This window comes from Sciurus vulgaris (genome assembly GCF_902686455.1).
Source record: "Sciurus vulgaris genome assembly, chromosome: 10".
NCBI classification, from domain to species: Eukaryota; Metazoa; Chordata; class Mammalia; order Rodentia; family Sciuridae; genus Sciurus; species Sciurus vulgaris.
In genome coordinates, this window is record NC_136470.1 from 106,040,891 (window position 1) to 106,058,076 (window position 17,186).

Here is a 17,186-nt window from a genome sequence, read left to right on the forward strand (position 1 = left end):
GTTAAATAAGAGGTTCATATTGTACACATAATTTTCATAATTGGGAATTAAATAGGGAAAGCAGACTCCAAACTTTATTCTTAATCCACATCCCATATTCTTTCCTTTGTACCATGCTACCTGCTAATCAATCTGCTTAAATAACATTTTTAGCTAACTACATAAATGTGGATATTAGACATGTTATATTTTAACAGATTTTATTTGTGTTTTCATACTAACTTGAGGTGTTCTCTATACTTCTGTTCACATTACATACTATGAGATCAGACCATAGGGTCTGCTAGCAACCATTTAATTATTTTATTTACTATTAATGAGGAGAGGTGTACTGAAGAGTTCATAATTGGTCAGAGCCTGTGGGAATTTAACAGGCAGTTACAACTAACAGCTATTCATTTTGGAAAGCTCTGCTTATTGATAATGACTGCCATAGGCATTTTTCAACAGCAGAGAAAAGAGCTTAGCTGATAATGACAGCTAATAAGAATATTCCCCAATAAAAGAGATAAAAAACAGTGATATCTTCTACTGGTGCTTCTATTGTGATCAGATGTATTTGGTAGCATGAAAAGTCTGTTTGGAAAGCCTTAACTATTTCTGTATTAGAAATCTAAGTCCCTAATAAGGATGTAGAACTTTTAAAGACAATATTCAGAACACATCTATTACCACTGCAAGCTTACGTTAACAAATGCTCCTGTCTTCTGCTGCAAATTAAGACTGAATTGCTTATAGCTAGAGGTGTTACGTTAGTGCAGGGGTTGAGAAACTACTCACTAGGAATGTGGTAGAAGAATATTAGCAAAACGAGTAGTTGTTTTAAATTACCTCTAATATCTTTTCAAATCTGGGTATTCTGTTTCCTCGGTATAAGGATGCAACAGGTAATTTGTATATCTTCTTTTGGAAAAATTAAGAGTATTTTTAGTCTTCAGAGTTTGAGTTCCTATGTAAGGAGTTTGGTGTGAAAGGTCAATAAGGCAACTCTTTGTTCTTTGGAACCCTAGAAAAAGAAAGAACTAAGTGAACAGGCAGCGTTAACAATGATGGGGCTGGGTCAATATTCCTTAAATATTGGTTGTTCTTTTCCAGCCAGATACGTATACAAGGGAAATTTCAGAGGAGGCAGAAAAAGACTGCAGAAAAGACAGAGAAAATGTCACAGTAGAGAAAAAAGAAAGCATATTGAATTAGGGAAATGATTGATACTCAAGAGTTCCTAGAACATAGTAGAAATGAATGTGTGTCAGCATGATGGGTGTTGAAGGGGCAGCTGGGAAAGGCATGCATGAGACAGATCCTTAGCTTTAGGAATAAACCTAGAAGTAATTTAGTTGCAACCTTGTGCTATCTTTACACATTTAATAAGAAATTGTATGCAATTAATGAAATCATGTATTATACTGTTGGGACTAATGACACGTTAACTAACTCAGGCTGACTCCTTACTCCCTGACGAGTGAGCAAGATCAAGGCCTCAAAGGCAGTTTCAAAAGTTAGTGATGATAAATCAGACCACCATCAGGGATTGGTTAACAACAGTTCCGCGAATGTGATCAGCTCCTGCTTGCCATATAGTCCTATGGGACTCTCACCTGTGTAAACCCGCCCCCCCCCCCCCCCCCCCGCCTTGCTGACCTTTAAGCTGATTAGTTTCCGCCTACTAGTCTTTACCCTACATAAAAACTGTGTGACTTCCTCAATAAAGGAGTTCCTGCTGTGACTGGTCTTCCTGATGAGTCTGATTGTGCTCCACCTGGAGGGCTGGGTGTGGGCGGTCAGTTGGCCCTACCTTTCCCAGTCTGGTCTTGTTGGGGAGTGCTCCCTTCCCTTGTCACTTGTCGAGAAGAGCAAGGGCGCTAAAGACCCCAACATCTGGCGCCCAATGTGGGGCCCCTCAAGGCTGATCTGCAGCCAAAGCGAAGAGGCAGCTTCGAAACCAAGAGTACAGGCAGATTGGGCCAAGCGAGTTCCGAGGTAAGGCATCCCTGAAAAGATGGCGCAAACACACACCACACGTGGTGACCCTGCGCTCTCAGCTCTTAGACTCATGCTGAAGAGTAGGGGTGTTGAGTGGTCTGATACACAGGAGGAAAAAGCCTAGGACACCTTTACTCGGGTGGCCCCTTGGCTTCCTGCCGCTAATCTTTTTGACTGGTCCACATGGGATCGTGTAGAACAACTTGTTAGGAAGAGGGAAATCAATTTAGGGGAGGGTCCCCCACTGGGAGTCTACCCTACATTATCCACCCTTAAGGCCTGCTTCTCTCCAGGACCTCCCAAAGGGGGCTCGAAGCTTCCCCCCAAAGAGTTGCTGCCTAAAGAATCATTGGCTCCTCCCTTTGCATCTCCTTCCAGAAACTTGCCACATAGTAAACAATGTTGGGAGACCTTTAATGAGGAGTCCAATCCATCTCCGTCTGCTCCTCCCAAGGTTGAGGAACCATGAAGGCAGCCAGCCTCTACATATAGCGAGGGCCCACTTCCACCCCGGGGAGGCTTGTTGCTGCCATCTTGTATTCTGGGGCCACATCAGACTCCAATGAAAGCCCTCGCTCTCCTCCTTCCTGATGGTGGGAAATCTTCCTGGAGGCCATTTTATGATACTGGGAGAGAATTCACTGACTCTAACCTCCCCCCTCCCTGTATGGCCTTCCTGGTAAATGCTAACCCAGGGGGTAACCAGCATGCTATATGGTACCCATGGGAGGCACAAGATTTAAAGGAACTAAAGAAAACTGTTTCAGAGGATGGGCCCAATTTCCCATGCTCCAGGGCCTCGCCCACCAGCAGTGCACCACTCAGAATTGGAAGAACCTAACTAAATCTGTCCTTCCTGGTCCTTTATATCTAAAGTGATGTGCCTTTTTTAATGAAGAATGTCATGCTCAGGCTGAACAGAACCAGGCCACTAACCCTCCCGTCCTGGTTACTTATGGGATGCTCTCGGGGTCCAGTGACCCATTTTCTACTGGCCTCTTACAGGCTGCCATCCCAGCCCCATATCAAGAACAAGTAAGAGCCCTAGGGTTAGTAGCATGGAAAGAGCTAGAGGAGGGCCCCTCAGAACCCCCCATCACAGGGATTACCCAGAAGGCAACTGAGGACCTAGCAACCTTCATTGAAAGGGTTAAAAGAAGCCTTCAGAGAAAATTTCCTCCCGGGCCCCTAAGAGATCAATTTGTTAAAATGTTAGTTTGGGAAGGAATGACTACCGATCACAAATTGGCCTGTGCAGGGATGAAAGATCACTCCATGGGAAGGTGGATTGTGGCTACCAAAGATATTGGCATGCAAGAGCATCAGTCTCAATCCTTGGTCGCAGCCCTACAGGCCCAAACTGCCTCACTTACTGAGGCTCTCATTGCAGCCTTGTCACTGTTGCAGCTAAGGACAAAGGAGTATGTTATGACTGTGGGCAACCAGGCCACTTCAAGAGGGATCGCCCCACTGGTCAGGTGTGTTCTGAGGCTCCGCCCGGATGCTCTACGGGTTCAGTTCAAAGGCCAGCCACTCCCAAGATGCCTTGCCCAAGATACAGAAAGGGATTCCTTATCTTCAAGTCTCTTCTTTCTTGTGTTTCTATGTTCTTCCTGCAAACTCGAACGCCTCCTTCTTCTCCCGCTCTTAATCCCTCCTCCTCCTCCAACTTCCACTTAGCTGTTTCTGCTTCCATTCCCTGGCCCAGCCTACCTAGTCCTCCTGCCATGAGGTCCTGCATAGGCCAGTGTGGAGGGAGTAACCAGCCCAACCATCAGTCGCATGTCCCAGTAAGGAGTATGATATAGCAGCCTCATTCCCCACAAGTAGTGAGAGATAATGTTGCACAATTTTTTGCATCCAAACCTGAATTGATTACAAATGAGGAAAAAATGGCTAAAATGCCCTAGGCACAAAATTTCTGCTTAAACCGGTTAGCTCCTTCCAGATCTCAGTCAAGGTTTACATTGAAATGTAAATAGAGGGCGCCTGAAGACTCAGTAGGAGACCAGTCTCAAATGCAAGGGAAAACAAAAAAAAGAGCAAAAAGAGTCTTACCTGAACTCCAGCAAAAGTAAATTTTATGGTGTTTTACTAAAGTAATTAATGGCTGTATCAATTTTCCAGTACTCTTGTTTTTTTTTTTTTTTTTTTTTTTTTTTTTTAATTCTATATTCTTTTGAGCTCATGACTTTTTGATCAGTTCTATTTTTTTTATTCAACTAGAGTTTTTGAACATCTGTTACATTGCAATGGAGATCACCTATAAAGTTACAAGGCCTTTGATTTTGTGTTATTTGTATGTCGTGCTGACTGACGTCATGTTTTATCTGTATCAAAACTGAGCACTCCTAAAATTCCAATTTAAAAATGGATCCAGATACTTTTAATTCACGTGATTTAAAAAGGTTCAATTTAAATTGGGTAAACTAATAAAAGTAAAATGTCTTCAAAAATAACTCGCAAGTCTCTAGGTGGTCAAACTAATAAAATGTTGATGTTAATAAAATGTCTAATATCAATTGTTTCTAGGACTTTCCTTCAACAAGGAAAGATGGCAAATACTATTCAGAACACTTGTCTAATATCTTGTTTTTTTTTAAGAAAATAAGTGAATTAGAGTTGACATGTATGGGATTACTCAAATGTATTTGTAGAGAAAATTGCTTTGTGTCATCATTAAACTAAAAACAAGGTTACTAAAAGTTATGTCCTAACAGGTACAATTCTATATACAAAGGGTTCCAAAAGTTTCAACTGTGTTTCAATTAGAGTACTATAAATTAACAAAATATTTAATCTTATTAAAATGGAGCAATTTATATAAATTAAGAAATTTCTTAAGAGTTGTTTCAGAATGTGAACAAAAAGGTCAACACATAGGAAAGAAAAAATTAAAGGTTCTAGATATGGCAATATATTTAGTGAAGAACAAAATGTTTCTGGGTAAGCAAGTGCTTATGTGATAAAATACATGAGAGTCTAAGTAAGTACTAAGAAAGTCTGTAAAGGGCAAGTTTCAACAAATTTGCATGTAACTAAGTTGATTGTATGTATGTGACACAGTTAAAGCTATTTAAGGATTTGCCTAGAAATACTAATGTTCTAATATAAACCAAAGTTTAATCTATATGGTAAAATGATAAGGATTTCTTAGAAACACTAATTCACTCTTAACTTTGTGTCTATTAAGTTTTATTCTTTAGAACAATTAGTCTTAAAAATTGGGGTTTATACAGTTATGGTTAAACAACTGTTAGAGTATTGTACTACATTAGAGTCTAAATTTTTCTTTAAAAACTAAATTTGGTAATATAAAAGTGTCAAGGTAATTGTGAAATGGTCTCTCTTTGTATATTAAATGTGTTCATATTTTCCAGGTATACAAGTTTTTAAAGCAGGGAATATATCAAGCTGTTATTCTCCAGATTAAACTTGTCTATAATGGTAATTTTAAACTTAAAAAGAGTAAATTTTTTGGGGGATTTATTTCTATCTTTTAATGTTCTATTATAGGGCCTATCATCACTAGGATATATGTAAAATTTGTTACTTTTTACACTGAGATAAAAATTTTAAATGTAAATGTATTTCTAAAAGTTAGAGCCTGATTTGTTTAAAGGTTAATATTGTGAAACATGAAAACATTTTGCCACTTTGCCACACAAAAGGAAAGTTAAAAGCTCTCTCAGCCTTTCTTTAATTCATGGTTTTGATATAATGTTAAATTGTGTTAACTAATGTTCATATATAGACTCAGGAGTCAATATATGTAAACTGCTTAAAATGACATTTAAGAAAGAGTGTAATGCGCAGTAGCAAAAATGGGACAACAGTGATTGAGACTGGGGTCTCTGACCTCATGACTTTGGACAGTGGACTTCCTTGAGAGCTACACAGAGCTCCTAACATTGCACTTTGTAGCTCTACCATCTTAGATCTACAGGCTCAACTTGATTCCTTGGCTGCTGTTGTCCTGCAAAATCTTCGTGGTTCGGATCTGCTAATGGCGAAGGAAGGAGGGCATTGCCTGCTCCTTGGTGAGAAGTGCTGTTTCTATGCCAACCACTCTGGCATTGTACAAGATAAAATGAAAAACCTACAAGAAGATCTGGAACATCGTAGGAGCAAGCTCCACTCTAATTTCCTCTGGACTGGGTTACACAGGTGGCTCCCCTACCTCTTCCCGCTTATGGGACCGCTAGTCACCACATTATCCTTGTGTTTACCTTTGGGCCTTGCATAATCAATAAGCTTATCCATTTACTGAAAAGCCAGGCTAAGTCTGTGCAGCTCATGGTGATCCGACAGCATTATACGGCCCTTCATAATGTTGATTGGGAGCCCTATAGGATCATGGATCACTCGTATCAGGACACTGGTGTCTAAATGTCTCTCCCTTAAGCCCTGCTTCTCCTGAGGGGCCCGCCTGAAGCACTAAGATGGTAGTCAATGACAGGTAAGATCCTCAGAGGAGGAAAACCTAAGACAGACACACCCTTAATATAAAACAAAAAAGGGGGATATGTTGGGACTAATGACACATTAACTAACTCAGGCTGACTCCTTACTCCCTGGTGAGTGAGCAAGATCAAGGCCTCAAAGGTGGTTTCAAAAGTTAATGATGATAAATCGGACCACCATCAGGGATTGGTTAACAACAGTTCCGTGAACGTGATCAGCTTGTGTTTGCCATATAGTCCTATGGGACTCTCGCCTGTGTAAATCCCCCATGCCTTGTTGACCTTTAAGCTGATTAGTTCCCGCCTAGTCTTCACCCTATATAAAAGCTGTGTGAGTTCCTGCTGTGACTGGTCTCCCTGATGCGTCTGATTGTCCTCCGCCCGGAGGGTTGGGTACGGGAGGTCAGTGGGCCCTACCTTTCCCAGTCTGGCCTTGTTGGGGAGTGCTCCCTTCCCTTGTCACTGGTCGAGAAGAGCAAGGGGGCTAAAGATCCCAACATTATACACAGTAATTGAGTTATATAGAAGACAAAGATGTATATGGGTGGTAATATGTAGTAAGTTAACATGTTATCATATTATCATATGCACTGTGGTAAAAGGTATCATATGCATATGGTAAGAAATATGTGAACATTTGCCAGTAAAATATTCATTTTCTGAGAGATAAATATAAGTTAAATGCAGCCTTGATACATTTATAACTATGTAACTGAAAATATGTGGCTAATGATTTCATCAATATCAAAATATCAAAATTTTAAAATAATGTTAACATCATTAAAACAAAGTACAAATATATGCCTGAAGTTTTCTAATAAGAAGTAATATGTGGATTAACTTTATTGTAGAATAAAAAACAATTTCCATGAAGGCAATGGAATTTTATCATTTTTGATAAAATGTGGCAATTTAAATTACATGGTTGCCAAGTGAATGTGGTACAAACCTCTTATCTTCAATAATAGACAAGCTTCTTGAAAGTGGCTTTAAGAAGATTGCATTAGGAAGTAAATTTTTCCCCTTAACTGTTGATGTATAGCTATTTTTCTAATGTAAGAAACAAATAAACAAAGATGGAACTCAGTAAGTAAAACTGTACCATGAAACTTGATGAAGTTATTGTATATTTCCCCTACCTTGAATAAAATTACATTTTAAAAAGTTATATATATATATTTAGAAACATTATTATGAGAAATTGTGAAGAGAAAATCATAACGAGGCAGTTAGATAACCAAAATACAGCAAATATTCTGAATGCACTACCTTGAAGAATAGTATACTTAGAGTTTTGATACTAAAATAAAAATAAGTAAAATCTGTGTTAATTATTATATGTTACCTACATTGCATATGTAATGTATAAAATATAATAGTGCATATAATACACGATAAATAAAATTAAAAATAGACATACTTCCAAAGAAGATACACAACTTGCTAACAAGTACCAGAAAATATTCCTAACACCATTTGTTATTAGAAAAACACAAATTGAAACCACAATAAGATATCACTTTGAGCACGCTAGGATGGCTATAATTTGAAATAAGGAAAATTTAAAAAACTGGTTACAATGTAGAAAAAGTAGCACCCTGATATTTTGCTAGTGGTAATGCAAAGTGGTTCAGTAGTTGTAGAAAATATTTTGGGTGCTTCCTTACAAGTTAAACATAGAATTACCATATGATCCTGTCATTCCACTCCTGGAATATATCCAAAATAATATAAGACAGGTACTCCAAAAGTGTATGTTCACAGGGCTTCAGAACAGCACTGTCCACAGTAGCCTACAGGTCAGAATATCCCAATGTTCATCAGAAGATTAGCAAATTGTGGTATATACATGTAATTTAATATTATTTAGTTATAAAAAGAATAAAAAAAAAGAATAGTTTTCAGCTCAAAACCAATGATATATTGATCCATGTTGTAGCACAATAAGTTATTTAGACTTTAATTTTTGTCTACAAAAATTTTGGAATTTTCTGAGTAAAAAGAATGAACTTTTATTTATTTATTTTTAATTGGATATTGAACCTAGGGCTTTGCACTTGCTAAGAAAGCACTGTACAATTGAGTTACCCTTTTTATTTGTTCTTTTTTTTTTTTTTTTTTTTTTTTTTTTTTTTTAGATAGAGTCTTGATAATTTGCCCAAGGTGGCTTGGAACTTACAACCCTCCTGCCTTTAGTCTGCTGAGTAACTAGAATTATAGGCCCAGCAATAATACCATTTTTAATTCATAAAAATCCCTTTCGACAATCTCCAAGTGTGATTTAATGGTGTAGTGTGGCGTATTCCTTGTTACCACAAGGATGGTGTTAGTTATTAGAGACTCAGAAAATTAGAGGATGGGAACTTACAGACCTATCCACTGATATTTAGAATGGAGAAGGGGACTGGAGATTGAGCTCTATAAAATCTTTTAAATGATGAGTTGGGAGATGTTTCAGGTTGGTGACCACATTGAGATGCCCAAAGAATGGAAGCTTGGCACAATTTCCTAAACTCTGCCAGTGCTTTGCCCTGTGAATCTTCAGTTTTGCTACTCCTGAGCTGAATTTTCATATTTAATTGGTAAAGGGAAGGCACAAAGTTTTCCTCCAGTATTGTGAGTTATTCTAGCAAATTATCAAGCTTGGGATCAGGTTGTGGAAACCTTTGATTTATAACCAGTTGTCCAGAAGTATAGGTGGAAGGGTATCTGAATTGGGGCGTCCTGTGGGACTATGGGAATGGTTGATAAATTTAGTAAGTGTCAGAACTGAGTTTTGGAAAATCCAGTTGGCATCAGATTATTGGAGAACTGGTATTGGAAAGAACTTCACATATGTCACAATACATCTCCAAAACTTTATGTTAAATGATAAAAAGCAGAAACAAACGGTTGTGTATTTATATGAATCATTCAGACCAGGTGAATCTATAAAGGTGGAACACAGATTGGTAATTACCAAGGGCTGGGCAGAGGGAAGAATGTGAACAAACTGCTTAAGAGGTCAGAGATTTTAACTCTAAGGCTGATGGAAATAACTAGTAATGAAATAAAAGAGATTGTTCACAATGTTGTGAGTATAATTAATACCACATTGTTCTTTGCTTATTTTAAACTGCTTAATTTAATTTTATATGAATTTTTCATTTCAATAAATTAATTTTAAAAGAGGGCCATGTCATACATATAGCCCACACAACATTCTCAGATTTAAAAGATTTTGGGAAAAAAGAGCAGTCCTTTATTTGTAAGTCATAATTTAGGTACTTCTTGTTGATTTAGAGAAAAATTGTTGTCAACAAATGAGCTCCTTTTGAACTTATATCCTGGTTTATTTGACAGCTAGAAAATTTCTTAGTGCTAATGAATTAGTACATTTACAAATAATGCATGGAACAAAGGATAAATTACAGAAAACATTAAAAATACTTTGAGTTTAATTAAAAGAAGGAAATTACATTTCAGAATTAGAAATAGTGTGGTGTTCATGGGAAAATTAAAAAAATACTAAATGAAGACATTTAAAAAAGTGTAGGCTAAATTGCCTGAACTTCCATTACAGAAAGGTAGAGGAAAAAATAAGCAAATTAACAGCAAAAGAAAAAGAATACTATAAACAGAAATACTATTAACAGAAAAAGTATACTATAAAATGAAAACAGAAAAGAGTAATATAGAGAAAGTTACTTTAGGGAAAGTCAAAATACCAAAAATTGTTTTTATTTCCAATATTCGTTAAATTGGCAAATAGAAAGATCAAAAACAAAGAGAAGAGGAAACCAATATCAGAAGGGAAAAAAGTAGTTATCAGTACATAAAGACAAGAAAAATACAAGAGGATGTTGTAAAGAACTTTAAGCCAAAATTTCTGAAAACGTAGATGAAAAGAATACATGCTTTGGAAAAGATGTCTCAGAAAATGCATAAGAAGAGATAATATAATGAAATAGTCCCATATCCAGGAAAGCACAAATATCTTTAAAAAAATTGACAAAACTTAAAATCCATAACCAAAAATATGAAGTGAGGACTAGCTGGTTTTAACAATGAATTGATTAGAGCAGTTAAGGAAATATAATACAGTTTGTATGCTCTTTAGGAGAGAAAAGTAAAAAATGACCCAATCCATTTATAAAGCTAGGGTATAGCAGAATGAAAATAAAGAGCAATTGTAAATCAAAGACAATTAACTAAAATAAAAAAAATTCCCAAAAGATTCACTAAAGAAAGTAACTAAATATACAAGGTTTTATAATATTTTTTAAATTTATGTACATTCAAAGTCAGGAAAGACCTTTCTACAGTGTAAGTTTGTAATCAAACTTACATGGAGTTTAATGACTGAAAGTGGGTTGAAATTGGATTGTCAGCTCCTATCTGTACTGTTTCTTAAAATGAATTCTGCTGAGATATGTGCATTTAGTTTGTGAAAACTTCATCAAACTTTTAAAATTCTAAATTTTTAAAGTTTTGTAAAAACAAAAATTATAACACACTGGAAACATAGAACAAAACCAAATAAAAAAGCAATAAAAGAACGTGGTAACGTTAAATGGCAGAATGTCAGCAGAATGGTGTGCATGACTCCCTAGCTTCTTGTTTGACCACTGGGTAATTGATACTGCCTATTCTATTGAGACAAAATAATTTGAAATTGAAGGAAATGTAAAAATAAATATGACTTAATTTTGAGCATATATTATTTTAAGGAGTCTATGAAAAATAAATTTGAATTGCCAGTTGAATTTCCAGGTAAGCTTGCAGAATTAGAAGAATGATGAAAAGGACATATTAAAAATATGCAAAGGTGTGGACGAGGGTGTACTGGCAGGGAATATAATTTAAGTGATGTTTTCACTTCTGTAAATAAAAGGACCCAACCAGAACAACTGTGAAGGAGGAAAACTTTATTCAGGGGCTCAGTTTCAGAGGTCTTAGTCCATAGACAGCAGGCTCCATTCCTTGAGGCTCAAGGTGAGGCTGAACATCATGGTGGAAGAGTGTAGCAGAGGGAAGCAACTCGCATGATGATCAGAAAGCAGAGAGTTACTCTAGGGATACCAATATTACCCCAAAGCCACACCCACAAGGCCCCACCTGCCTCCAATACCATCAGGACTGATTTGGTTTGGGGTTAAAACTCTCACAAACTAATCATTTCTTCTTTGAACCCTCTTGCATTGTCTCAAGTGTGAGCTTTTTGGGGACACCCCATATCCAAACCATAACAGTGACTTTTAAAAGTTGTATTTCAAGTATCATCAAGATATAGTAGGGTTACTTTAGACATCTGAAGAGAATGTGGGAAATCAATTTTAAGGTGATAAGTGGGTATCTTCTGTTTGTGTTACATTAAATGATTTGTTTCTGGGGTTAAGAATACAATACAGAGTAAACTCAAGGTGTCCTTGGTTCTTGGGAGATAAATGAATTGAAGGTTGAACATAGAAAGTTCTACCTGTGGTGAGACAGGTAGAAAAAAATATATTTTGAGAACAAATTATCATCATCATGATCCCTACTTAATGAAAATTGAGGGAAGACTGCAGGTTTGATACTGAGGAATCCAACCCTGCACTAATATTATTGACACAACTTAGCTTAAATCAAACCAATTTAATATGTATAGGCTACCAAATAATTTTAAGAATTATTTAAGCATAATTAAATTATTAAATATAAATAAAGGTAGCAAATAAAGGAATGATATAACATCTGAAGTCTGTATTTACAAATGTACTCAGTGTTATGAAATATTATAGTATTCTATAATACAACACAATATTTGGAACTTAAAAAACATAAGAAATGATCTGCTGTGTCCACTAGATGGAGTATGATACAGCTATATTAGAGCTGTGTTTGGAAATGGCGTTGTAATACAATAATGTTTGGTAGAAAAAAGTTGAATAAATTTAAGTTTAAAAATGTCATATATATGTAAGAAATGAAACATGCTGAAATTCTAGTACTAGAATTAGGATAAACGTTTTTCCTTCCCTGAATTTTTCTTTATTTTTCTAATATGTTTTGGCCGTAAAAAAAATCCCACAAATTTATATTGCCAATGTAGTATTGTTGAATAGTAATTATTATAGACTAAAGTCCACAATAAATAGAAATCAAAATGTATAGTGACTTACATATCTTGAAGTTTATTTCTTGCTTATGTATCTGTGCTTACCTGGCCAACGATTCAGGAACCAGGCTCTGGGAGCTTTGCTATCTTCAATGAATAGCTTCCAAGGTCTTGTTGGAAATCATCTCCATTCCAACTCATAGGAGGATTTCATGGGTCAGACTAGAAGTGTACAACTGCTTTTGCAAATGTTACTTTCTGTATCAATAATGATTTCTGTGTGAAAGATCACCCATTACTTCCTTGTTCTAAAACAATAGTGTATCTTTTTCTCCTGATCCCATAGGTTGATTAAGCAGATCTTTGCTGTCTTATATTGCTTTTATTCATACAGTGACAGTCAGCTGATGGATAAGCTGGGCTTCAGCTCAGTCCCCTGAACCTGTTTCCAGGGAATATGTCAGGGAAATGTCTCAAGAAGATGAAACAGAAAGTTGTGAGCTCTTTAGACCTACCTCAGATCATATGACATTATTTCTGCCACATTCCATTGGTGAAAACAAATCTGAAGGCCAGCCTGAATTCAGAGAGGTCCAAAATTAATTCTACCTCTTGAGCTGATGAGTCCAGTAAAGTCACATTACCAAGCCAGTGGAGACTACAGGGACATAACTCATTAAAACACATGATTGTAACATTATACTACATAAATGTTAGAACCTAGATATATGACTACCCTTATGTAGAAGTGATTTTGGAAGATGAGTTTTAATTCTGTGCCCAGAAAGAGAAGAAGTTTTCAGTTTTGATAAACCATGGACACTCCTTTTTATAGTACAGTAGGTAGTATTTTTCTGCTTTTTAAAAACAAATTGGTGTTAAAACTTTAATTAAAACCTGACAAATACTACATTGAAGATCATAATGAAGTTCTACTACTGGATTCAACTTTGTTAATTCACACCTTCCATATTCCCAGTCTTGGGAGGAAAACACTAAATTTAACCATACAGTATGATAATTTATACAGGTTTCTGTCAACTAGTGCTTAATAAATTGAGGAAGTTCTCTTCCGAATTTGCTAAAAAAGTTTCCATGAATTGGTCTACTTAGATTATTGAGGTGAGTGGGCAGGTGGAGATGTAGGCCACCCTTCCGTGGCCTGTGCCATTAAAAGGTACCTGGCCAAGGAAAGAGTGGGGGCTGAAATACAGCCCTTGTTGGAACTTGCCAAACCTGTCTTGATAGAATTATATATTTCTACAGAGGATGTGTTGGCTTCCAAAATATCTATCCAAGTGGCCATGTATTTTAATCCATCCACATGATGTGAGTGCCTATTTTAGGTTTCCAACATCTAGAGAAGTACCCTTTTTCTCTAAAAATGCAGAAATGTGATGCTTAGGTTAGAATTAATTCTGGATGAAGATGTTAAGGGTAATATTTGGTTTCTGACATGAGTCTTTGGTCGAGTTTTAAATCTTTGTTTCCTCAAATGTGGTTCTGGGAACAAAAGCATCAGCAATATTAGGCTGGTTTATCGAAATAGGGAATATGCAATCAGAAACACTGCATTTTAACAAACTTACCATGTGGTTTATATAATATATATAATATATATATTATATATATATTAATAATATACACCACACACATGTATATATATATATATATATCAGTGTTTGGGAAATATTTCTTTAGAATACAGATATTGAGTGAATACACCTCAGAGTTTTAGTATCAGATGGTATTTTTCTATGAGCCTGTCCCCAATTTTAGTGAAGACCATGGCTACCTCATCCAACAGATCTTTGCTATATCTACACAAGATTCAGGGGATACTGGAACCTTTCCAAAGCTGTGACATGGAAAGGTAAGGAGAAGCAGGGATCTTACAAGCAGATAGTAATGACAAGGCAAAAATTAAATTCAGCATCTTTCTATTTATAGGTTGGCACAACTCAATGAGTGAAGGGAAATGCAGATATATAAAAAGATATACTAATTTCCAAGAGCCACCTTAGGAAAAATAAAAAACTGGGTGGCTTTAAACAACTACTTGTTTTTTTTACAGATAGAAGGACAGAATTTGGGAATTAAAGTATTAGCAAGATCACATGCACCCTTGACTGTGGAGCAGAATCTTTTCCTTTACTCTTCTAACTTCTGGTGGTAATTGACATTGTTCCAGTGGTATAACCACCATCTTCCTGGATGTGCTCCCCTTGTCTTCTCTCTGTGCACATCTATCTCTGTGTTCAAATATTCCCTTTTAATAAAGACATAATCATGATGCTTTTATCTTAACTAACTGCAATAACAACCCTATTTTCAGAAAATGTCACATTCTGACATGCTAGGGGCTAGGACTACCACATATATTTTGAAAAGACATAATTCAATCCATAAGGGAAGGACAAAATTATGATTAGATATGTGTTGAATTATATTTTAGGAGCTGTCTAATAATTTATTAGATAATTTCCACAATCAATAATGTAATAAGTCATAATGTTACTGAAGAATATCAATCAAAATATGGAATTAATTCAAAGTAATATAAAAGCAGAAGGGCACCACAGTTATAAAATAAGTCTCAAGACAAATTAAAAATAAGTGGTTCTGGGGTTGAAGCTGTAGCTCAGTGGCAGAGCATTTGCCTAGCATATGTGACGTACTGGGTTCAATCTTTAGCACCACATAACAATAAACAAATATGATAAAGGCATTCTGTTCATCTACAACTACAAAAAATTAAGATAAATAAATGCCTCTGAATACCAAGATTATCTAATTTATGGACAAGATAGCAGTAAAATTGCCTTAAAATAAAAATAGAATAAAGCCTTTGGGTTCCTAATGGGTTTAGACTCCTGGGCTACAGGCCCTCAGCAGCTACTTCTTTGGTTCACTTGCATTTTTCCAGTTTTTGTGCTCAGTCTACTACTGGGATTCTTCTGCGTATCATACGTAAAGACCAGAACTTTTTCCACTTTAGGCCTTCCTTATGACCCTTACTTTACTTTCCCTAAGTATCTGATTGCCCTCTGAAGTGCAACTTACCTGTTTATTTTATAATCTTTCTTCACTGTGTAATATAAATCTTTAGTACTGGCATACTTTCTGTATTCTTTGATATATATCACTTTCCTCCTGTTAACAAGCTTACCATGTGGTTCATATATAAGCACACAGAAAGCTCTCAGTGAATGTTTGTTGGCTATATATAACCCTCCTAAATATATATTGTAGTTCCCCTTCTCTGCAGTTGCTTTCTATATTTCAGTTACCTCACTCACAGTCAACTGTGGCTCAAAAACAAAATGAAAAATACTACAGAAAAAAAAAAAAAAAACCCCCTCATGTCTTAAATAGCTTTTATTGTAACATACTGTTATAATTGTTAAATTTTGTTTTCCCATCTACTCTGCCAAATTTATAAATAAACTTATTCTGGTGTGTATGTCTAAGAAAAACATTGTAAATATAGGTTTTAGTACTGTCTGGAATTTCAGATATCCACAGAACACCTTGAATGTATTCCCAGAGGATAAAGGGGAACTAATATAACCTACAAAATAATTATCAAAATCTTCTTATTTAACATAGATGTAGATATAGCTTTCTTTTATGTGTTTTATTCTGTCCTTCTGAGGGCAATAAAAAGAAAATTTGCAAATGATATGAAGAATCCAAAGGATTTTTTTCAAGAATCTAGATATTTAATAAAGTTCTTAAAAATGCTGTCATCAAGCATGAAGTTAAGAAGTGTTGTGTTCTTTTCCACTCTCAGCCTCTAGTAAGGCATTCATTAATATGGCTGGATCTGTAAGCATATTGTCTCAGCAAAGGAAAATGAAGTCATAAACAAAGAACATTGAATACAAAAATTTTGCCAAGGAAAAAAATAAAACGAAGACCAAATGTTTTTCTATAAATAAATTTTAAAAATCTATGAGGTGATTGTAGCTGAGAAACAATACATGTGTCCAGAAAGAGATGTGAAGAACAGAAGTGGTACTGAGATCTGGGATAGAAGAACACAGAAAAAGTCACAAACTTCAATAAGTAAATAAATTAAGTCAAAATATGGGGGATGCAAAGAGTGGAACTTCCCCAAATATTCTATAGGTACTCACTGGGGAGCAAAATTGGGACAATTTAAGACAAAAAAAAAAATCAACAGGAAAAGGAATCTATTCTACATACAAAGGTTGTCTACGTGACAGATATCCACAATGATGTCTGGAAACTTGAGAGCATTTTGGCTTTAAGGATATGGAAAATTTATTAGCTGATCTAGGAAAGAGCTTCATGCTAAGGAGGAACTGATATAAATGCTTTTCTAATTAAACAGGATGAGTTCAGTGGGAACAAAAAAAGAAGATCACATGAGAGTGGGGATATGTAACAGAAGTAGGAGAGATAAGAAAGTAGAAGACCACATTTTTTATCACTTTGCAAAAGTAATAGAAGGGTTTTTAGAGAAGTGAAATCATAAAATGTTCTGTGAATAATTCATTTTTGTAAGAGGCAAGGAGAATAAATCTAATGTAATAATGAACACTAGAGTGTAATTATGATCAAGATTCCATTCAAATTTTTTAAATAAAACGAACTAATAGCAGAGTAATATACCCATACAGAAAATAAAAGATGTC

The 17,186-nt window shown here is 35.8% G+C and overlaps 1 protein-coding gene across 1 annotated transcript in view; it reads left to right on the forward strand.

The window, feature by feature from the left end:
- Positions 1-1,888: 1,888 nt before the first annotated feature.
- The window catches only part of LOC306637670 (palmitoyltransferase ZDHHC19-like), a gene marked incomplete at both ends in the record, with an annotated part of 199,296 nt that continues 183,998 nt past the window's right edge, over positions 1,889-17,186 (forward strand). Inside the window, one exon of the mRNA XM_079100440.1 lies at positions 1,889-1,980. Within this exon, the coding sequence (XP_078956566.1) occupies positions 1,889-1,980 (92 nt within the window). The remainder of the gene's footprint in view (positions 1,981-17,186) is intronic.